The sequence below is a fragment of the Gymnoscopelus braueri genome (genome assembly GCF_963280865.1).
Source record: "Gymnoscopelus braueri genome assembly, chromosome: 13".
Lineage (NCBI taxonomy): Eukaryota > Metazoa > Chordata > Actinopteri > Myctophiformes > Myctophidae > Gymnoscopelus > Gymnoscopelus braueri.
In genome coordinates this window covers 43,663,420-43,688,699 of record NC_137615.1, presented here as the reverse complement: position 1 = coordinate 43,688,699, position 25,280 = coordinate 43,663,420, and the positions used below count along the sequence as shown (strand labels likewise).

The following is a 25,280-nucleotide window of genomic DNA, read 5'->3' as shown; positions in this document are numbered from 1 at the left end:
AAATTGTCCGCCTGCATATTTGTCTCTATATATGTACATTATATATCCATATATGTGGCGTGTATGTGGACACAGAAGATACCACATGTATGCACATACATGAACCTGAATATGGCATATATGCAGCATATTTTCTGCATAATACTTGCCATATATTGGCAAAAAAATATGTATAATAAAGTAATAAAAATCGTCCGGTCACCGGAGATTTGAGCTAAAAAGCATTATTTTACACTTTGGCTATTCAAAAATAGCAGATGTAGATCTGCTATTTTTGAAAAATCAATAAAGTTTGTGCAAATCTTTTAATATATATTTTTTAAGCGGACATTTTTCACTCAAATATTTGCTTCTGGGGGGTCCCTGGAAAGATCTGCGGCCAAATACATATACATTTTGGGGTCCTCGACATTAATAAGTTTGAAAACCACTGACATAGCAACACAAGTTTTTCAAAACACTGTTAGGATTTATAAGACATTTTGTAGAATCGGAACCTCAGGCCTTAATGGGTTAAACATTTATATCGGATGATATCAATTCAAAGAAATGGAACCAAATGGACGCTCAGGGTTAGATTAACACTGAGGATTTTTTACTGTGTGCACCGTGCAAACACAGAGACATGTGTACTTCTTTATCTAGTAGAGTGTATGAGACACGGCGAGGTCGGGGCCTCTCTCTGCATGCCTGCTGTCTGGGCTGAGGGCGTGGGTGTTCAATGTGGTTATATGGATGATCCAGCCTGCTGGTTAAGACAGGAGAGAGCCTGAGTTATGGCACCTTGCAGTGGATCCAGAAATCTGTGACCCTGTGGCCACAGGCTTTCATCATCTGCTGAGATAAGATACATGTACAGGGGCTGTAGGCTATGTGAACACACCACCAGTGGTGTTAAGTAACTAAGTACATTTACTCAAGTACTGTACTTAAGTACAATTTTGAGGTACTTTCACTTTACTGGAGTATTTCCAATTTTCCATACTTTTACTTCTACTCCACTACATCTCAGAGGGAAATATTGTGCTTTTACTCCACTACAATTATTTGAAAACTTTAGTTACTAGTTACTTTTCAGATATAAATTAGTATATCATAAAACATACATTAACCACTTTAGCCCTATTTTTATACCAAGGCTATTTTGGGGCCAAGGCTTGGGACCAAGGCTATAACGCGTCGCGATGCGACGCGTTGTGAGCTTGTAGATCGGCTATTTTCAAACATTTTAGTACTTTTACTTTTGGTACTTGAAGTACAGTTTCATACCAATACTTTTGTAATTTTACTCAAGTACATTTTTAACACCAGACTTTTACTTGTAACAGAGTACTTCTACATTGCAGTATTGATACTTTTACTTAAGTAAAACATTTGAGTGCTTTTTCCACCACTGCACACCACCACACATGTTGCTATGGACAGTGTAACTTTTTTAATACTTAAAATAACTATTCCACTGCAGAACACCTAAGATGTAATCTGTAATGCTTGCGAGCCAGACGGCCACGAAGGGCCACGGAGTCCCCGGTGAAGTGAAAGTTAATGTGAATCTCAAGAATAGTTGAAAAAAAAATCTAATGCATGTACAATGAACACATCTCTGTGAATCTCTTTGTCGTGAGAACAAATAGCGTTCTTGCGAATCACTTCTGCATATAAAGATGGCCATTTCCATTTGGCCCGAAAGGAGACGGTGCATCACCACGCTAGTTGACATGCCCACAAGCTGCTCAGTTTGTCAATACTGGGAGGAGAAATTAGACACGGCTGAGTGTCACCATACTATTTTTCACAATATTGTATTGATCACCCAGCCCCTCGTGTCGATATGTATCCAGGGGTGGAAAAAGTACTCAAATGTTTTACTTAAGTAAAAGTATCAATACTGCAATGTATAAATACTCTGTTACAAGTAAAAGTCCGGAATTCAAAATTTACTTGAGTACAAATACAAAAGTATTGGTATCAAAATGTACTTAAAATACCAAAAGTAAAAGTACTCATTATGCAAAATGTCCCATTTCAAGTTTTCAAAATGTATAAAAATCTTTTGAAAATAGCAGATCTACAAGCTCACTGAGCTTGTAGATCTGCTATTTTCAAACATTTTAGTACTTTTACTTTTGGTACTTTAAGTACATTTTGATACCAATACTTTTGTACTTTTACTCGAGTACAATTTTGCTAGCATCCCAATTCTGACTATGCATAATAGGCGAACATTCAATGAAAATACCAGATCTACAAGCTCACAGTGTGTCACCAGGGTTGGTGAGCTTCTACTGGAGATTGGCTATTTTTTGGTGAGGATATTTGGTGTAGAGGGAAAAAAACAGGGGGCAAAGTGTAGACCCCTGGGGGACCCCAGTCAACAAAGAATATAGGTTTTTAGTGGGAAATGCATGGTTAGAAAACCAATTCAAGAAAACATAAACCGGACATACTGTATACCAGAATGTTTTGCGTACAAAACATTATTGGTTTACAGTAATATCCCACAACTGGAATTGCTAATTGGTTGTCTATCAGCAGCTGGTCCACAGCTGATTAGAGTAGGCTACATTTAGGATACATTTAGGATATTCCAAAGGGGGAAATCCTGCTCAGCTAAAATTCAATTTGAATAGTGTCTGTATTAATATTTATATAAAATATGAATATTTATATAAAACGCTGTTGTTATCAAACTGCACCTACTGTAGTTACTTAATGAGTTTGTCTACCCTCAGTTTTTATGGTAACGGCTATGCAATACAGTATCTTTATTCCATTACACACACATCCATATACACTAAGCACATTCACACGCCCATAACTTTGCCCATTGATTACATTTGTTACCCTAAGCCATTACGTTTAATATCTCTAAAGCTATGTCCCAGACCCTAAAATAGTCTTTTGTGGCTGTGAGGACTGCCAACGGACGTATCATCACCTTTCATTTGATGAGAGGACGCTTCATCCTCATAACAGTAGAGAGACAAGGGCAGGCGCGTGCGCACACGCACACACGCACGCTCGTACACACACACACACACACACACACACACACACACACACACACACACACACACACACACACACACACACACACACACACACACACACACAAACACTGGACTCTCCAGGGATATTGTACAATACCGTCCGTGACCAGTGTTGCCAGATTCTGTGAGAGAAACAAGCAACCAGGTCTAGGAAAACTAGCCCAAAAGAAGCGACTATGGGCCACATGAGCACTTTAACATATACATCAGCTATTTGAAAATAACAGATCTACAAGCTCACAACGCGCCGCGATGCGACGCGTTGTGAGCTTGTAGATCGGCTATTTTCAAATAAAAATCTTGCAGGGAAATTATAATAAGCAGATCTGGCAACCCTGTCCGTGAGACTATATGCTACCGTGCTATCATGATGGATGAGACGTGGAGGGCGCTCCACAGACACTACATTCACCTTTGTCTTTTCTTACAGTATTATTTAGTCATGGGTTCCTCTCACAGTGGATTTATAGTGCACCTGACCTCAAACATAACCCCCATCCCTATTAGCAAGCTAACCCATTTGTCTTGAAAGTGAGTTTACACTGTAAAATCCTGAGCGTTTAACTCAGAGAGTGTTCAAATGCAACCACATGGACCCTTGTGTGTCCATTTGGTTGCATTTGTACACTCTCGGGGCGCTATTTTATTTATTTTTATTATTTTTATCCCACGATTTTGTAACCCTTTTTTTCACCCGGTGCCAATTTTCTAAGTGATCCTGGGCGCTACACTCCCCCCACCAGCCTAGGGAGCCCGGGGCCAAGCTCATGCCTCCTTCAATGCATGAGGGCCAACTGACCTTCTTGTCACCTAACAGGGGAGAGTTTCCCTGGTTGGACGTAGGGCATGGAAGGAACACGTTATTCCAACCAGTTCCTTTCCCCTCCATCAGGCGCCCCGGCTGTCATGGGGGAGGCGGTATAGCGACCAGGATTACTGCACGTTTTTGTGAGGGTATTAACTACCCTAGGAGACAAGGGGAGAACATGCAAACTCCACACAGAGTAGGCCCTTTCGCCAACCCCACCTATATGGGGCCCTATTTTAACGGTGGAACTTTATGCCATAGCGCATGGTCTTAACTTGCACCTTGGTGCCAATTTCACCACCTACAGGGTGCATTATGTGGACGCAATGTGTTAGCGCCTGGCGCAACGCGCCCTGAATTAGTCATAGGTGTGTTTAGACATTACATTAAAGGACAACTTCACCCATCTTCATATAATTGGTCCTCACTAATGATACAATGGTACCATTTTCTTCTACTCGGTCTGTGTCTCATTGGAGGGCTGTGTGGACACTTCAAAAACCAGCCTACCAGTGACATCATCGTTAGGCAGGTTTTAACAAGATTTCTAATTCTTTATTTTAATTTTTATTAACGTGAGAACAATGGCTTCCATTGAGAGAGTGTATGCCAAAAACAGAGTGACAGACAGAGAGAGAGAGAGAGAGAGAGAGAGAGAGAGAGAGAGAGAGAGAGAGAGAGAGAGAGAGAGAGAGAGAGAGAGAGAGAGAGAGAGACAGTGATAGAGAGAGACAGTGATAGAGAGAGACAGACCATTCACACCTTCTCCCGTAGGCGATATGCATGTCAAACCCAGCGTAAATTAACCCATTAAGACCGGGAAAGCATCTGTGTCATTTTAGATTTTATCACTGTCTATTCAAAAATAGCAGATGTAAGCTCACAGAACGTCACTTTTTGCCGCACTGCAAACTTGTATATCTGCTATTTTAGATTCTTTTTTTGAATTACGAAAAAGTTTGAGAACTAATGGTTTAGAAGGCATTTGTAGAATCGGTCTCAGGTCTTCCATGGATGACGTCACTGGTAGGTGGGTTTCTGAACTGTCAGTGAGTAGACAAAAATGGTACCATATTATGAGAAGTTACCTGTTACCTATCCACTTCGTGCCTTTAACCCTTTCTCAACGGTACGCCTCCAGGTGGTGTTTGGTCTTCCTTTTATTCTTTTCCCTTCTGGTGCCCATGGCATTGCTATTGCTATGTTGTTGTTGTGGTCCTGCCGTCGTATGTGTATTATGAGCAGTAGTGAGGACCAATTTTATGAAGATAGGTTGAACATGGGTGAAATGGTCCTTTCATTAACCCTTTAAGACTTTAAAGAACCATTTAAAACTTTGACTATATAAAAATAGCAGATATACAAGCTACGAGCTTGTAGATCTGCTTCTTTTTTTGTTAAATCGTGAAAATGTGTGCAAATCTTTAGTTTGAATATACAGTAAATATACTTTTTTAAAGCGAAAGTTTTGAACTCAAATCTTTGCTTCTGGGAATTTTACAAATGTCTTCTAAATCCTAACAGTTTTTTTTATTTTATTTTTTTACTTATGCTGCTATATTATCAATGGTTTTTAAACTTTTTTCATGTCAAGGACCCCAAAATAATATGTATTTGTCCACGGACCCCCTCCCATCTAAAAATATTTTGTTCCAGGGACCCCCAGAAGCAAAGATTTGAGTAAAAAATGTATATAAAAGATTTGCACAAATGTTCACGATTTTTCTAAAAATAGCAGATCTACAAGCTCATAGACCAATCAGAGAACGAGCTCTGCCCGGCATGCACACCAGCAGCAGGCTGTTCACCGTGCACTGAACACCACATTGTTTTGTACGACTTTATTGACAAATTGCACACACGGACACGGTAACTGCTTGTTCAAGATTGGACATGGAGGCAACAGCCTTAATAGACTCTGTATGTACAGTATGTATCACAATACATACTGTTACATAGTTTATGTCTATGGAAGTGGAGATGACATCCCAACAAAGATGGGAGATACAAGGGAGATGAGAACAGACTTAGAGTATTTGAAGCAATGCTCTCTAGTTAGCGATGCATTTTTTAAAAGACTATTTTTAAGGCCTACGGTATGTGCTTTAGTATTACACCACAGCTATTTCCGACCTTGCATTGTGATTGGCTGAGAGTGCAATTATCTCCAGAAATAGCACTCCACGCTGAATGCATCCACGTTATTTACCTTACCTGTAGCCTAGCAACGGCTGCCAGCCGCTGTTAGCAACAAAGGAGTTTTAGTTTTCTTTGCCTGGTAATCGTCAATGTTAATAATGAAAGCCTCGTTGAATGCATCTTCAGAAGGAAGAGTAGGCGGCACTTTTTTCAGTTAACCCTTTCAATCATACCAAAGACCAAAAATACCCATAATCCCCTGGCTGGCCCATTACAGCCTAATGTGGTTCTCAAACTTTTTTAATTTCAAGGAGCTCCACTCGAGTGGAACATGAGAGGGGAGAACTACTTGTCCAGAAAATATTTTTTCTGGTTTGCTTGGCGCCCTGGCAAAACCACAGCATGCTCCTCAGCATAATATGAGCCGCCTAATGTCTGGCTGCAGAAAGCGCTTCTGTCAAGGTTCCTTCACTGAGCATGGCACTAATCCATACTCTCTGAACGGCTTGTGGATAGCAGAGAGCCTTACCTCTGATTATGCTAGAATGAAAACAGACATCCATGAATTGGAAAATTCATGTTAATGTTCCTCTTTCAAGCTGCTCCTACGTTCAAAACCCACAAAGAAGAAGATTAAGAACATTACGTTATTGTACGTCATTATCGTGGTTAATAATTGTTTCTTTGGGATGTACATGACCCGAATATTACGGGAATATTAACGCGACTGCAAACAGAGGGTAATTGCAATAGTATTAGCTTAGTATTAGCCACATTCGGCTAAGTCCCGGCAGACCCGGTCATCTTTAAAATTTCAGTTGCACAATAATACATATATTTTATATTTACATGCCGATTTAAGCTCTGACATCTAAGTGAAATGTAGCCTGGTATTACCAGTTTGAACACATTTTAGACAGAGGACAATTTACTGAGGTTTTTCTCCTCTAGTGGAAAAAAAAAGACCCAGCTAGAAGACTCAAGTTCATTTAGCCGCGGTCACAAATGGAACCTAATGGACCCATTTGGTTCCATGATATTTGTCAATGCACTCCTACGGGCTCAGGTGGTACCTGTCAGTGGGGAGTGTTGGGCGGGAGGAGTAGGACGAAGGCTTGCGTCCTCCCAGTGGGGGCTCCTCACTGGCAGGTGTGTCAGTAGGATACGAGAGCAGTGACAACACACACATGTGTTTGGGGACGAAATAATTGGCATAACGACTGAATTGGGGAGAACAAGGGGTAAAAATAAAAAAAGAAATCCACAATGGATTTGAAGATGGAGATAACGTTGGCCGTGTCATAAGAGTGTGTGAGAAATCATTCTGATGTCAGGAGCACTCAGTCAGTGCATGAGAAAGAGACGGAGAGAGAGAAGCAAAGGAGTGAGTCTCTCTCTCACACACACACACACACACACACACACACACACACACACACACACACACACACACACACACACACACACACACACACACACACACACACACACACACACACACACACACACACACATACACAGTCCATCATTAACCTGTTGTGGGCATGTCATGACAGGCGAACATTCGGCCAAAATAGGTAGAGATTTGGCAAAAAATATCCGCTCAGCTCGTAGATTATCTTTTTTTGGCGAAGTGATGGTAGGCCTATATAGAGGGAAAAAAGAAGGGGCCAAGGATAGACGCCTGGGGTACTCCAGTCAACAAAGTGTTTCGTTTTAAGTGGAGTTTTAGCTGAGGCAGTTTCAATACCAAAGACCTGATTTGCGTACTTGATAAGAACGTTCTGCATTTGAAGTGTCAATATAAACAAATTCATATAATGAATTACTATCACGTCTGCCTCAGTTTTGGTGTTGGAAGCTGCTATGGCTTCGGCACTTGCTGGCTGGCTGGCAGGCTGGCTGGCAGGCTGGATTTGGGCATCCTTGGCTGCCTGCATGCTTGACTGCTGTTAATGTTATTGGCTCATATTTTGATAAATGTCTGGGCAAAAACTTGAATGAATAAAATTATAGTAACAAATTAAATTAAAGCAAGCTGTTTGAATGCCAAAGAAAGAACACTAGATTATGTTCCACAATATATGTAGTTTGTGGAATATTTGTAGCAGAACAAAGGTAGGAGGTTTGTCAACACATTTAGCTGTTTACGGTCACCCTTATAACGAGATTTTGTAATAACCAAAAAACACAAAAAAGCTAAACGCTGACACTTTCTTAACAACTTAAGCCCTATATACAGTATACTGTACTTATTTGTACAACATATTTTGCTATTCTTCAACTAGGCTATACAATTCTTGAAAGATATTTTTTTATATCATCCAACATAAATATCAAACATATCAATTTATATTTCCCAAAAGTAAACGCTTGTACTGTATTTAACCCATTAAGACCTGGAACGCTTCTGTGTCATTTTTTGATTTGAGCTAAAAAATGCATTATTTTACACTTTGGCTATTCAAAAATAGCAGATCTACAAGCTCATAGAGCCAAATAGGCCAAATTCAGTCTGACCAGAAGCAGGGATAAAACATTTCCCCACTGGTGATATCAAAAGCAGGGCATGGTTAATTCTTCGGGCATGTAAACAATATCACTGTAGTAGTAATTATTTATTGTGGGGCTTCTCATCTCAGAAAAAGTTGCTTAATCCGTCCCATGTCGTAGAACAGCAAAGAGTTTTTTTTTCTGACCGGGAGATACAGTAGTTCTTTTGCTGTCGAAATGTGAAGAACTGGGTCGAGATTAGGCACTGACTCTGCATACTACTCCTGCCTTAAGGCAATAAATCACTCATAAAATATGAGATATGAGGCTGTCATTCCCCAAAAAAGCCATTTATTCGCTTGGAAAGACATTTCTTACTTGAATGAATCATTGCATATTCCAAAACCAGGGATGATATCGGCACACAAAACAGCTGATGCAGTATCTCTAGTCTAAACACACTAGAGGCTGTGTTGCTCTTTGAACAAACTGTATGAGTCCGCCAGAGTCCTGTGATGCCACTAGGTGCAATGAGAGGTGCCGTTTTGGTGCCATATTGGCCCGATGGTGACGTTAGAAGAAAGGTCATGGAATCATTAAATGCTTAGGGTTCATCCTCCCACCCATTAGTTTTGTAGAAATCTTGTGTGCAGGTGGCCTCGGGGCGGCGGTGACAGACTAGAGGAAAGCACAGCAAATTCCATGGCCAGTGGTTTTTGAGTGGGTTGTGGTGAGATTATAATAATAATAATAACAATAATAATATGCATTTTATTTATATCGTTTTGTGTAGGTCCAGGGGTTGGTAAATCTTAGCGTGGTAATGCTTTTTGTTGACTATGCCGGTAACAGTGGCTTCTGGTGAGAGAAGTGTTTCTCAACTCGATGTGATGAAAACTATTGGTCAACTTCCACTTTGTTTACAGTCAATTAGTCAAGACCGTCTGAACGGACTGACCGAGATTACAATTGATCACCAAATGCCTTACAAATTGGATTACTCCAAGATTGTAATGAAGCTTTCAGCATGTCTAAACAACTGTCTATCACCCCCTAATGCGTCACAGACTACAAAAACTCAAAGGCATTGGAGCTTCAAATACTACTTGAATCGAGAGATTGGACAGCTACCTCTGTGGCTTACCTGGTAGCCACGCATGACTAGTTACTGTACTTCAACCTCCTGTGATCTAATCCTACCACAGATACAACTCTTTTTTTCTCTCTCCGCATCGTTTTTGTGAGGTTAGGGTCAGGATTAGGTTTAGGCATAACTATGTTTGTGAGGGTAGGGTTAGGTTTAGGCATATTTTTGCGAGGTTAACTTAGGGTTAGGTTTAGGCATATTTTTGACAACATGCAACGTCGCCATAGCGTCCCGTCATGTCGCGTCAAAATGTGACGCCTTGGGAGTGAGAACGGGTTGGTCTAAACAACTGAAATGATCTGGCAGTGAATATAAAAAGAGACTATTGAAGGAGCTGACTGCTTTGGGAAGACGTCTTGAAGCTAGAAGTAAATCACTATAGACGCATGTCAAATTCACCTGTGACAATAGGATGTAATCTGTTTCTCCAGTGCTTCATAAGCATTGCGAGTGTCTTTCCCATTCCAGTTGCTTCAGGAGAACAAATTAGTAATCAACAAAATAAAAACTACCTCCAAAGTACAATGAAAAAAGATAGATAGATGGCAATGATCTCAATACTTGAACTGGCACGATAGAGACCTTTTACCGCGACCCGTCATGTTCACTGCTGTAATGTAAGTTAAGCGTTCATTTCTCTGCAGTTGTTATTTAGGTTACTGCATCTATTGATAGCCTGATGTGCTTTCATGTGCATGTGTGCGTGCATTACGTGAATCACACACAATCAGTCAGATTTTTCGTATTGCATTCCAATTGGCTATAATTGCCTTCAAATAGTTGCGGTACCTGTATAGGCAACCCGGCCTGGTGGAGACCTGCGTTCCGAGGACCTCACTGTTTTCTGTTGTCTGTGAACCTTCAAACTTTCAGCAGATCGAAACCAACTGAAAACTTTGTGGATTTGAAATACTGTAATTGACACCTGAGAAATAGATGAAATTTGTGTTAATCAATCGCAGCAACCGTATTAGGTCTCGGACCTCGCCCAGCTGAGGGCAGTTCAATCAATAACCTATTAGCGAACATCAGCAACTCCATCACAAAACTAAAAACACCATCTCATTTTGTGATGCGCTGGGGCTGTTGTCCTCACTGATGCAGAGCATTGCAGACGGATGCTGTAGGGTCATGTATTTGTTGTGGCTTTTATACCAAAAACATACCGTCCGGCAGAAACCAGCTAACTCCGCTTGAGCCAAAAACCTCATTGTGAGCATGGAGATCCAGTGAGCTGTTCTTATAATGATGAACAAAACCTCCTATTACTCCACTTTTTGTTTTGTTTTTGTCATTTCCTGAAAAATGTACATAGTGGAGTTAGCTGGTTTCTGCCGTACAGCAGATATATATATATATATTTTTTTAATGGATAATGCTGATGAGTGCATAGTGTTGCTTCACAGTGAATCAACAAAAATTTTAACAGAATGTTCGCCTATGTATGCTGAGACGAGTCTGGGCGAGTATACTAGCTAAGCTGCTGTTCCCCCGTCTCAAATGCCTCTTAGTCCCCAGTGCCATAAGGCTGTCGTGACCCACTTGTGACAGCACTTGTGGATCACGGCCCACCACTATTGTCAGGGTTGCCAGATCTGCTTATTATAATTTCCCCGCAAGATTTTGTTTGAAAATAGCCACTCTGCAAGCTCACAACGCGTCGCATCGCAACGCGTTGTGAGCTTGTAGATCTGCTATTTTCAAATAGCTGATGTATATGTTAAAGTGCTCATGTGGCCCATAGTCGCTTCTTTTGGGCTGGTTTTCCTAGGCCTGGTTGCTTGTTTATCTCACAGAATCTGGCAACACTGACTATAGTATAGAACAGGGGTGGGCAACTTTGATGATGGAGAGGGCCACTATATTTCCACACTCACTCGGCCACATTGCATATACTGTCGGGCAGACACCTCTTATCTCTGTATTTTCACTTTTTTCGTAAATTAATGCCGTACTTCGCCATTCTATGTCACACAAAAGTAGCAAAAATAGCCGATCTACAAGCTCAAAACGCGTCGCGGTGCGACGCGTTTTGAGCTTGTAGATCGGCATTTTTTTTGGCTATTTTTGAATTGGATCCTGAAAAGTAACATTTTAATTTAATTTCAAATGCATTTAGTTATACTTACAGGGACATGCACAGATAGACTCTAGGTGGTGCTAGAGCACCTGCCCTTTGCCCTCTTGACCAGAAGTGCCCTTTTGGCCTTTTGGTTTTTAGTTTACAGTATGTAGCCCATGGTGACATCGATCAATTCTGGATTAAAAACTTCTAATATATTAACAATTCCCCAAAATGTGCATTGCAATTTTCTTCTATAAATCTCACACTACTAGGGCAGCTGGCGGTTCCGCACGCCGCGCAAGGTGCCCTTTTGTTTTTTTACTTGAGCACCTGCCCCTCAAAATGTCTGTGCGCGCCACTGTATACTTATGTTAACTTTATGAACTTAAATACAAATACATTGGACATAAAAAAGACATTACATTTGTAATACTAGTCCTTAAGCTACTAATATAGACTGAAATAATTAAAGCGGGTCATGTTAGGAATTGTAAACAGCTGAAATCAATAATATTTCAGTATTCTGATATTAACCTGCGGGCCGCATTAAGTGAAGGTGGGGGCCGCATGTGGCCCCCGGGCCGCCAGTTGCCCATGTATGGTATAGAAACACTGGTGAAGGGGCTTCGTGAAAACTGTGGCTCTTGCACTGCCGGACAATAAGCCTATGGGAATACTGAGAACGCTCTTATAATGAAAATCTTAAAATTCAAGTGGTACGCTCCTTGAATTCATAGAGGCTTGTTTTCTTTGCAAACTCTCATGAGGTTCTGAACAGCGGTGGAATAAGTACGCAGATTGTTCAATTAAGTAAAAAAGCAGCAGCTCCACAATATAGACATACTCTTTTGTAAAGTTATTTACAAGTATTAAAATCTTCTAGTTGAGTAAAAGCATTGGTGTAATGTAACGAAGTACAGTACTGTACTTACGTACAGTTTTGAGGTATTTTTTAATATTATACTTTTACTCCACTACAATTATTTTAAAACTTTAGTTGCTAGTTACTTTGTACATTTTGATTATTATTACAAAATATATGCAGTAACCATTTCAGCCCTATGTACATTTCGACCATTTGAAAATAGCCGATCTGCAAGCTCACAAGATGCGACGCATTGTGAGCTTGTAGATCTGCTATATATATATATATATATATATATATATATATATATATATATATATATAAACTTGAAATGGGACATTTCTGCATAATGAGTACTTTTACTTTTGGCACTTTAAGTAGGCTACATCTAGATGCCAATACTTTTGTACTTTTACACAAGTCAATTTATACGAGTATTTCTACGTTGCAGTATTGATACTTTCACTTAAGTAAAACATGTTTATACTTTTTTTGTAAAAGTACAGTACTTGTTTTGGGGTGGGCCGGCACTGTGAGCCAATCCAAAGGAAAGGAAAGCTGTCTGGTCCAAAGTGATAGCTTTGCCTGAACACTGCAGTCCATTCTTATTGCGGCTGATGTCATTCAGCCTTGCATGTTCCATGACACAATGGCCATTCAAAACGCCTGCTGTGCCGAACCACTGATACTCTGGGTTTTGCACACGGCCTCTCAGCACCGAGTCTGAATACGAAGCAACACAGAGCCGTCGCCCCAGAAAATTTGTCAGCGGTAATTTAACTCGGAGAGTGTGCAAACGGAACCAAGCGGACCCGCGAGGGTCCGTTTGGTTCCGTTTCCACATCCTCTTTTGGAAACAAATGGATAAATTAACGCCGACAATTATTGTGTATAGAGAGCCTTCACGGTCCAGACAGATGCTTTACATGCTCTCTAACGTTGAGCGCACAAATTGAATTGAACTAAACAAATGTTCCTTTTCTTCTTATCTCCTTCTCCTCCTTTCTCACGCTTGTGCGTTCACTCCATTCTTCCATTCCTCCCTCCTAATTGCTTCGTCTGACGAATCGCTGCGTGTCCCCGTTCGGTTTCACCTCCCCCCCTCTCTCTCTCTCTCTCTCTCTCTCTCTCTCTCTCTCTCTCTCTCTCTCCCCCCCCCCTCCACACACAATCTATCTTCCTCATTTACCGCTCCCTACTTCATTCCCGCCTCATTTCATCTCTTTCATCCTCCCCTCTCTCTCTTTTACTCCCTCCCTCTCTCCTATCTCTATATTTCCCGCTCTTTCTCTCGCTGTCCACCTCCCCCCATCCCTCTCTTTTCCCCCCTTAACCCTCGCCTTGTCCATTCTTTTTCACCCTCTGTCCCTCTCTCTTCATTTCAACCACCCTCTCTCTCTCTCTGTCTCTCTCTCTCAGGTGAGACGTGTCGGAGTTTCATTGATCTGGCCCCCGCGTCGGAGAGAGGTGAGTAATGACCGTCATTAGGTGCCGCCGTCCGCTCCCCCAACACCTGTCCACTATATACCGAGTCCGACGAATCCCCCCCCCCCCCCCCCCGCCATCTCTCTCCTTCATTCCTTTAGAGAGAGAGATACACAGAGAGAGAGAGAGAGAGAGAGAGACAGACAGAGAGAGAGATTAAGGAGAGTGGGCAGTCGACTCTCTCTTTACAAATAGAGACGAGTAGATAGGAAGCTTAGAGAGAAGTCAGTGGTATAGGAGAGCCGTGGGCGGGAGGCCTTGCAGAGCGTGGCGGGGGCGTGATCCTAGTTTGTAGGCATGCCATGGAGCGCGCTAATCCTCCAGCAAAGCCCTGCCTGCCTAGAACGGGCTTCCCGCGCCCCTGAACCGACAGATTATTTACTTTTAATTCAGTTCAGGACATTTTTCCGTCCGCCGAGGCTGGTTCAATCCAGTCCAAGGCCGGGCTCGGCTCGGCTCAGATCTAAGGAGACACGTGGTCCCAAAGCAGGCGTCGTCTCTCTGGAATGTTAACCCATTTAGACCGGGAACACATCTGTGTATACCACTTAAACTAAAATAAAATAATTGTGATTATCTCAAATAATTGTGACAGGCCTAGTATGTGGACGCGTCAAAGTGTCCCTGAGTAAGACCCTTAGCGCCTAACAGCTCATGCATGTTTTGTATTAACACATTGAATGCCAGTCGCGTAGATCTACGCGAACCTATTTAAAGCCGCAGCGTGCCAGTCGCGTAGATCTACGCGAACCGCCGATTCCCATTGAAATTGCCCCAGGTGCACTTTCCGAATTTTTTTGATCCATTTCCGTTTCCGGTTTCCGGTCGGAAACGGAATTATTCGGGTTCCGGTTTTTTCGATCGTATCCGCTTCCTGTCTGGGATCCTGTTTAAAACTCGATTTTCTCGGTTGTTGTTTTTCTCCTTGCTGATCACTGTTTAGCGTTGATCGGCTGTATCTTCAAGATGGCGGCTCGCATTTGGAAACTGTTTTCGCTGGCCGTTTCTCACAGATCCGCTGTGTGTTTAGAACCAAATGAACGCGCACTTTTAACTTATTTAGCGAGGTCTGTGGCGACATGAAAAAAACAAAAAAACAACAATAAAACGCTGGCACTGGTGAGTACATTATGAGATTAAACTCTGGCATGGAATGTGTTAATAATCAAAATCTACAAAGTAACTAGTCAATAAAGTTTTCAAATAATTGTAGTGGAGTAAAAGTATTTGCCTCTGAGATTTAGTGGAGTAGAAGTAAAAGTATTAGAAATTGGAAATACTCAAGTAAAGTACAAATATCTCAGTACAGGCCTTGAGTAAATGTACTTTCCACCACTGATGGGCATCGTCCTATACAGAGACTGATAGATTGTACAGATTGTAACTTACAAGTTGTTAGATATGAAAGTAAGCCTGCTTACCACTTTGAATGTATTTTTTTATTTGCTCCCCAAGTCCGTTTTACAGTGCCAGGGTTACAGATGAATGAGTACAGCTAAAAATGTCAAGGGCAGTGACATCATAAGCCTATTAACCCATTAAGACCTGAGGCCGATTCTACAAAATGTCTTCTAAACAGTTTTTTGAAAAAAACGTATGTTACTATGTCAGTGGTTCTCAAACATTTTCATGTCAAGCACCCCCAAAAATGTATTTGGTCACGGACCCCCACCTCGAAATTTGTTGTTCCAGGGACCCCCAGAAGCAAAGATTTGAGTTACAAGTGTACAAATGCTTTAAATATATATATATATTCAAAGATTTGCACACATTTTCATGATTTTTCAAAAATATAGATTTTTTAAAGGAGTAGTTCACCCAAAAAATGACTTATTTTCTATCAATTGCACATCCCATGAAGCCTTGAATCCATGGATTTATTTTTGTTTTTGTGGCATACCTAAGCCAATAATTTGATTCCTGTCTCCTACCGGCTAATGTATCCGGTAGGAGACACAAAAGTAGATTATTTGTGTCTCCTACCGGATACACACCCGGTCATCAAATTATTGGCTTAGGAATGCCACAAAAACAAAAATAAATCCATGAATTCAAGGCTTCATGGGGTGTGCAATTGATAGAAAATAAGTCATTTTTTGGGTGAACTCCTCCTTTAATAGCCAAAAGTGTAAAATAATGCTTTCTTAGCTCAAATCTAAAAATGAACACAGATGCGTTCCCGGTCTTAATGGGTTAACTTACACATTCCCACAGTCAAGTGATTTGTTTGCCAGCTGTCCTTCCTGCAATTGGCAGCCGCAACTCTGTTGCATTTAGCCTGGATAATGTGTTTAAATCGTTGTGAAAATACGCCACTCTGCTACCAGTCGATTTGGCCATGTCTGTGATTGGTCATAATTATGCCGCAAACATCACCCCTTTTTATGCAAACGTGTTCATGGCTAGATTGGGAAATCCTGGGTTCGACTTGACAAGTTGATAACCACTGTAATGTGACCCATTAGCAGTGGTGTAAAGTAACTAAGTACATTTCAGAGGCGCGTTTTTTTTCTTCGGGTGGGTTTGTTCATTTTTGGGGGGGTTAATTCGGTTATTTCGGTTAATTCGGTTCGCCTCGCGCTCGCGGTGTTCGCGAGGTGCGGGGGACTGGACTGATTTTATTATTTATTAAAATGTTTATTTATATATATATATATATATATATATGGTGGGTAAATATATAAGTGGGTAAATAAAATAAAAATACTTTTTTACTGTGGTGACCTCTCCAAAATTCGACCCAAAAATTAATCATTGATCAAATGCATTATGCGTACCAGAATACTGTATGTATATTTTCAACAATAACTCTTTGTGAGTCGACTGTTTACGAGATAAAACTTAGATCAATCCCAGCTGTAAAATATGTCGGTTTAAGTCCGTAAAACAGCTACTGGAAGAGGCAGTGGTGATTGACAGTGCACACAATTAAAAATAGAAGCCATGTGATGCGTACACATGTGTAAATACCATATGGTTGCCGTGGAGCATCTGTGCTCTGGCTAATGGGGAGGTTAATGGGCGGGCGATGTGATGTATTGTATAAACGAGGACATTGACCTTGCCTAAGACAAGACACAAGGCTGCACTACATTTATGTCACATGTTCTGCAGTAGGTAGGTATTGTACCTTCCATAATGGCTGGTGGAGGTAGATGCTTTCCTCATGCACACACGTCTTCTTGGCCTTTGGCATGTAAGCACTTCTGCTGTAGAGTTACATAGAGTGGGATGACGCAGCTGTGTTCTCCAATGGCGGAGGAAGTAGCCTACTCGGATTACTTAAGTAAAAGTAGCACACAATAACATAATATTAAGGTCCTCATGCAGAACGACCAAAACAACAAAAACACATTAAAATACATGTATATTAGTTCACCCAAAAAATGACTTATTTTGTATCGATTACACACCCCATGAAGCTTTTTTAGTTTTGTCGCATAAAGCCAATAATTTGATGACCGGAGACTCTTTTCTGCCGGTCATTAAATTATTGGCACAGGATTGCAACAAAAACACAATAACAGTCTCCATGAATTCAAAGCTTCATGGGGTCTGTAGAAATTAAGTCACTTTTTGGGGTGAACTACTCTTTTAAGAAAGATATTCAACCATTCTCTCAATGTAGATGAAACTTGAGTCGGGCAACAAAGGTGTTCTGCACTCTCAACTCTCAAGTGTGGGTGAATTTAGTTGATTTTTAAAAAATTTATTGTTTTACAAGCTCTCAATGTTTTGCAGTTTCAAGAAACGTGTTATAAGGGTAAAAAAATAAATAGAGAAAGAAAGAAAGGAAAACAACGTCAGATAACAAGGAAGGAAGCCCAATGTCAGATATACGATGACAAATACATAAGGTGCATGGTCAAAATAGAAGAAGAAAAACATGACGCTGCCTGTCCATGTAGAGAAACATTTGCAGCAGATAAATGGCAGCAGATTAATAATAGAATCACACAGTCTCTTGTTGCAGGTGAGACACATCACTTAGCAGCGGATATCAAGCATATAAACACATGTGTACATGTTGTGCCAGACAGAGCAGCAGCATTGGAGTAATTATAGTCATATACGGATACCGGACTGTGTCATTGATGGACACAGGCCTCAGCACTGGTTCAACAGCCGGATTAGTCGACAGGTAGAAATTGCTCCATATCCTGGTCAGTGGTGTAAAGTAACTTAAGTACATTTACTCAAGTACTGTACTTAAGTACAATTTTTAGGTACTTTTTACTTTACCGGAGTATTTCCAATTGTCTATACTTTTACTTCTACTCCACTACATCTCAGAGGGAAATATTGTACTTTTACTTCACTACAATTATTTGAAAGCCTTAGTTACTAGTTACTTTGCAGATATAAATTATTATGTTATGAAACATACTTGAACTATTTTACGCCTATTTTATACCTAGGCTATTTGAAAATAGCCGATCTACAAGCTCACAACGCGTCGCGATGCGACGCGTTATGTGCTTGTAGATCTGCTATTTTCAAACATTGTATTACTTTTACTTTTGGTACTTTAAGTACATTTTGATGCCAATACTTTTGTACTTTTACTCAAGTAAATTTTTAATTCCGGACTTCTACTTGTAAGGGCACGCTCTCACCGCACTTTTATTTTACCTCTGGGGCAGAATCTGCCAATGCATTGTCAATGTAAATGCGTGGATTCACGCAAGAGTGGATTTTTCCGCTTGTCGCGCAGACCTTGCGTTTATCTGCTCTACACGACTTGTCCATTTGAAGCAGAAAACGGCTGGAGGCAGGAGCTGATTTTCCTCCTCTGTCCATTCGGGTGAGTCGAAGGCGGACCGTCCCAAGACTCAGGAAGCAACATGGTGCTCAAGGCAGAAGGCGGTGCGGGCTACGGGGAGGGTCCTGAAAGTGAGTGACAGGCGCGTCACTCCCGTTTTTTAGAATCCGCTGGCTGCAAAAAACTGTGGCCGCGCACAACCTGCGTTTAACAGCGGCCAGCCAACTTTTGGTGAGAGCGCGCCCTAACGGAGTACTTCTATATTGCAGTATTGATACTTTTACTTAAGTAAAACATTTGAGTACTTTTTCTGCCACTGATCCTGGTGCAAAGTGTTGGGACCCATTCTTTGGTCGCGGACAGATCTTTATGGGTTGCGAGTAAATATCCCTTTATTTCCTCTTTTCTTTTTCAAAACATTTTTTAAAAGTATTATAACAATTAATAATTTTCAGAAATAAAAGAAGTGACAAACATTTTTCAAAAGAACTTTAAAAATTTAAAAACTTATGTGAAATTCCATAAATGTAAACACTTTTTTTTAAGTAGTAGTAGTAGAAAATAGTCAATCTAAAAGCTCACAATGCGTCACATTGCGACGCGTTGTGAGCTTGTAGATCGGCTATTTTCACTAGTTTTGGTCCCGGGGAGACTCTTTTGGGTGTCAAGTGAAAACGTTTGTGAACCACTGGTCTGGTGGAATGGCTTTTAATGCATATAGGTATCACTTGCCTAACGTGTTCTCATTTGTATGCTTAATTTATACTCTGTCGTCCGACAGTGTCACTCGACAAAAATAACCGATCTTCAAGCTCACAATGTGCTGCAACGTAATGTATTGTGAACTTGTAGATCAGATATCCTCGCCGAGGATGGCTGTAGTTCCAAACATTGGAACTTCCTCATTGGGACCGACAGAGCATTTCCACATTCCCATTATTACAATGGGAGTCTATGCTAGTGTGTCATTACTCTCATACTTAGATCACGCTGGGCCTTCCATGTCTCATCGCCGCATTAGTCCGTGACGTCACTGCTAAAATACCAAGGATGTATCAGTGACGTGACTATCATATTGATAATAACAGAGACGCGACGTTACATTTTGAGGTTTCAAAGACCAATGCACACACTGCTTTGGTTGTGTATTGTTGTTCTGTTATTATAATAACTCGAGACAACGTCAGGAACACAGTCAAACTTTATTATTCACTTTAAACTCTGACAAGTGACTCTTCTGTGAATGACATTCTGTATCTCCCAAAGCCCCATAGTCAACAGCGCCCCCATGAGGCACATATTTACCATTACTGTTAAATTAAATGGTCTCGGGTGCGCAAGAATCTTGGCCAATGTGAATACTGGCCAGCTGCGAGAGGCCAACCGTACTCGGGAACGCTTCGAATCAATCGGACCCAGTCTGAATCCGCCCTAAATACCAACAGTTTTCTGAAAAACATGTTTCTATATCAGTGGTGCTCCAACCTTTTCATGTCAAGGACCCCCAAAATGTAATGTAATGTAAATGTATTTGGCCGCCGACCCCCATCTTAAAACATTTTGTTCCAGGGACCACCCAGAAGCAAAGATTTGAGTTAAGAATGTTCGCTTTACGCTGTGGGCGCTGGGGGCGTGTTCTCTCCTCCGCGTCATCAGTGCCCATACCCAAGGTGGGGTTGGCGAAAGGGCCTTTCTGTGTGGAGTTTGCATGTTCTCCCCGTGTCTCCTAGGGTAGGTACCCTCACAAAAACATGTAGTAATCCTGGTCACTATACTGCCTCCCCCTGGCCAGCCGGGGCGCCTGATGGAGGGGAAGGGAACTGGTTGGAATAACGTGTTCCTTCCACGCGCTACGTCCAACCAGGGAACCTCTCCCCTGTCAGGTGACAAGAAGGTCAGTTGGCTCTCATGCATTGAAGGAGGCATGAGCTCGGCCTTGGCCTCCCTAGGTTGGCAGAGGGAAGGTAGTGCCCAGGATTACATAGACAATTGGCACTGGGTGTAAAAAATAGGGTTACAAAATCGTGGGATAAAAATGTAGAAGTAAGAATGTTCGCTTTAAAATAATATATATATATTCAAAGATTTGCACATTTTCAGGATTTTTCATAAATAGCAGATCTACAAGCGTAGCGCGGCACCGAGTGCCGGCTACGAGCTTGTAGATCTGCTATTTTTGAATAGCCAAAGTGTAAAATAATGCTTTTTTTTTGCTCAAATAAAAAAATGACACAGATGCGTTCCAGGACTTAATGGGTTAATATATTTAATAACTCTGAAATGGGATCCTTAGGGCTCTAATTTATATACACTCACATTCACAATATACGTGTACATTTGCACCGTGCATGCACGCAGGCACAACAATTAAATGAGTTATTATCAGTATATTCTCTAGAAAACGAGGCAGCCTGCTTCGAGACATCGTTGCGTTCGTTCGTTGTCTTAATGAGGTTTTTCGAGGACTTCCTACTTCTCGTTATTGCTATAGCCCGTTCTCCTATGGCTCCCGGCCAAAACCGCTCAAATCATGTTTTATTCACCTCCTCCTCCTCCTCCGACCTAATGAAAATTCAGCTCTCTTGACCTGGTAATACATATTCTATAAGATGGTTCCTGTGGAGGAGGGGGGGGGGGGGGGGCATGGTCAATATTTTGTATTAGTTGTTTCCACCTCAGGCATTTAACCCATTAAGACCGGGAGAAGCATCTATGTCATCTTTTATTTGAGCTAAAAAGCATTATTTTACACTTTGGCTATTCAAAAATAGCAGATCTACAAGCTCATAGCCCGGCACCGAGTGAGCTTGTAGATCTGCTATTTTTGAAAAATCGTGAACATTTGTGCAAATCTTTGAATATGTATATTTTCAAGCAAACATTTGTAACTCAAATCTGTGCTTCGGGGCGGGGGGGGGGGGTCCCTGGAACAACATATTTTGAGATGGGGGTCCGCGGCGAAATACATCAACATTCTGGGGTCCTCATGAAGAAGTTTGAGAACCACTGACATAGCAACATACGTTTTATTCAAAAAATCACACCCAGTGTGAAGTGGGCGGTGTGGTCACAGTGGTCATCACAGTGATGGAAGAAGTGATGGAAGAAAAGTAATATTGTGGACCAATCATTGTACTAAAAAAAAACATAAATGTGTTTTTTTTGCAAGTGCATAGTCCTATTTATAGGGCTATGCACATGTGTCATGTTTCACTAGCCAATCACAGTTCTGAATAGACTGTGATTGGCCAATCACGGTGCAGGGTTAGGGGGGTACAATGGTGGCCAATCACAGCGCAGGGTTGGGGGGGTGCAATGGGTGGGGGGGGTACAATGGTGGCCAATCACAGTACAGCGAATGTCGATGTCCAAACCTCACATATAGGGGCGGTTTCACCGCCCAAAAACAGTTAGGATTTAGAAGACATTTTGTAGAATCGGCCTCAGGTCTTAATGGGTTAATACCGTTGAGGATTGATTCCATCGACCTGTTGTACTGTAAATTAGGCGTGTGTACAGTAGCTAATGAGAAGAAGTCATGAGGGAGGTGTCATCTTTTGACCTCCTCGTTATTTCCACCGTACGTTTCTGTTGTACTGCACAATACAGAGTCAATCTAACTCTGTAAAAAGTGTACAAATGGATGGATGGGTGGGCGGACAGAAGGATGGACGGACAGACAGAGACAGACAGACAGACAGACAGACAGACAGACAGACAGACAGACAGACAGATAGATCAGGGGTCTATATTGTATAAAATTTAGTTTCAGATTAAACTTTTTTTGTTTACTTGGTCTGCTCTTTTTTCCCTCTACACCTATACCTCTTTGCCAAAAATAGTAGATCTACAACCAAAAACACCAGATCTACAAGCTCACAACGCCTCGCAGATGCTAGGATTCAAGTGGTTAATGTAAAAAAATAAGATATCACACAAATATTTTGGCGGACCCCCTATTGTAACTCTGAGGACCCCCTAGGGGTCCCGGACCCCCTGTTGAAGACCCCTGCTGTAGATAGATTGTACGTACAGCGTTTTTGGTAGGATCATATTTTTCACAAACTTTCCCTTCATAGAATTCCTTAGTTTGCCTCTCATATTGAGGACTCAGACTCCATTGGGTTTTGTTGCAGTTTGTGTGAGCTTGACCCACATCTTTGGTTAACATATCTGGACCATCATAGAGAAATATTCCCTCAAGCCTGGGGAGATACACAAACTTCTTGTCCCGAGACTGAACTTTCTTAGATAGTTGTGTGTGTGTGTGTGTTCCATCAACTTGTGTTTGTTGCGTTCGCTGAGCGGTCATAAATCACTGTGTCAAGAGGCATTTTCTGTCTGCTGCTGTTTTCTGCGTATGTGATTGTGAGAGCGAGAGAGAGAGAGAGAGAGAGAGAGAGAGAGAGAGAGAGAGTGAGAGTGTGAGACCTAGCATCCCTATTTTGAGCACGTCAATATAGGAGAAATTTGTCAAAAATGTACAAAATAGCCGAATTACAAGCTCACAACGCGTCGCAACTCGCATGACGATGCGTTGGCGGCTCTTGCCTCTATTCGTTGTAGCGTAATCTATATAGATTACGCTTTGCGTTTGAGAGCTTCACTCTGGTGTGAGTTCAGTCAGACTTATCTTATCCCATTAAGACCGGGAACGCATCTGTGTGTCATTTTAAGATTTCTTTGGGCTATAAAAAAATAGCAGATCTACATAGCTCATAGCGCGTCACCAAGTGCCGCGCTATGAGCTTGTAGATCTGCAATTTTGTTTTAAATCATGAAAATGTGTGCATATCTTTGAATATATATATTTTTTAAAGCAAACATCTTTAACTCAAATCTTTGCTTCTGGGGGTCCCTGGAACAACATATTATGAGATGGGGGTCCACGGCCAAATACATCATTTTGGGAGTCCTTGACATGAAAAAGGTTACTGATATTAACACATCGACCGCCAGAGGTTAATCTCATAATGTACTCACCAGTGCCAAGGTGTTTTTGTTGTTTTTTTGTTTTTTTCATGTCGCCATAGATCTTGTTAAAATCCTTAAGATTGAGCTCTACACGGTCTGTTTACATCCGCGAGATCTCCCTGTATCTCCCAGTGAAGATCGCGTGTCAAACGGGGCATCCATGTTTGAGTTAGAGCGGATTACGTTAAACAGTGAAATGCGAGGAGAAAAAACTACAGGAAGAGAATTGAGTTTCAGTTTCGTCTGTAGAATGGGAGCGGGCGTGATCGTCAAAACCGGATCCCAAATAATTCTATTTCCGGTCATCAAACCGGAAACGGAAGTGGATCAAAAAAATTCCGAAAGTGCACCCGGACCGCGCATGCGCGAAAAGACCGCAGCCCGTAGGGCTACGGTCTCGGCGCTTAACAGTTGGATTTAACGGACCGTAGGACTACGTTCTTGGCGGTTAATGTGTTAAAACAACATACGTTTTTTTCAAAAAACTGTCCCCAGAAGCAAAGATTTGAGTTACAAATGTTCGCTTTAAAAAACTATACATATCCAAAGATTTGCGCACATTTTCACGATTTAAAAAAAAATTGCAGATCTACAAGCTCATAAGGCGGTTGTTACACACCGGCGAATATGCGAATATACGCAAAATTCGGACTCGTTCCGAATAATTAAAAGACGCTTTTTCGCTCCATGTACGCTTGCATTGACTTTATAAGGTTTTAAAAAAAAACGTATTATTCGCATGAAAAAATCGCCCCGGTGTGTAAGAACCTATAGCGCGGCACTCGGTGCTATATCTGCTATTTTTGAATAGCCAAAGAAATCTAAAATGACAGAGATGGGTTCCCGGTCTTAATGGGTTATATATATTAGTTTGGGGTCCAGGGGCTTTGGTTGTGACTCTTTGTACTTGCATGTCTGCAGAGGGCCCACGTGAGCAGCCGACACATTAATATTTCACTGTATCACTTTTATCACCCGCACCACTCCAGTTTTGTCCCCTCCGCGCCTCACACTTTTCCTCACGCTCCTCCATTCTCCTCTCTCTGTGGTCTTCTCCCTCGCCTCCCTTTCCGCCTCTCTGCGGGTGTTTGTGTGTGTGTGTGTGTGTGTGTGTGTGTGTGTGTGTGTGTGTGTGTGTGTGTGTGTGTGTGTGTGTGTGTGTGTGTGTGTGTGTGTGTGTGTGTGTGTGTGTGTGTGTGTGTGTGTGTGTGTGTGTGTGTGTGTGTGTGTGTGCGCGCGTGCGTGCGTGCGTGCGTGCGGGCTTCGGAGAGATTAATGTATGTAAACAAAGTTAAAGGATCTACACCATGAATTAAAAAAAAATATTTGATATTTAATATCATATGGTGTATGTCCCTCAAACCTTTTTCAAAAGGTTTAAGCCTAAATCATCACTCAGATATACTCATCCCAAGTCAATTGTCTCTGGCTTATACAGCACTTTCAGCTGCAATACCAAAACGTCCTCTTGGGCAGGGGGGGGCTACTGAGC

At 41.5% G+C, this 25,280-nt stretch overlaps 1 protein-coding gene across 1 annotated transcript in view; it reads left to right on the top strand.

Annotated features, from left to right (window-relative positions):
• Positions 1-25,280, top strand: part of gsg1l (gsg1-like) — a gene marked incomplete at both ends in the record, with an annotated part of 64,546 nt that overhangs the window by 17,782 nt on the left and 21,484 nt on the right. The window contains one exon of the mRNA XM_080446671.1: positions 13,987-14,034. Within this exon, the coding sequence (XP_080302797.1) occupies positions 13,987-14,034 (48 nt within the window). The remainder of the gene's footprint in view (positions 1-13,986; positions 14,035-25,280) is intronic.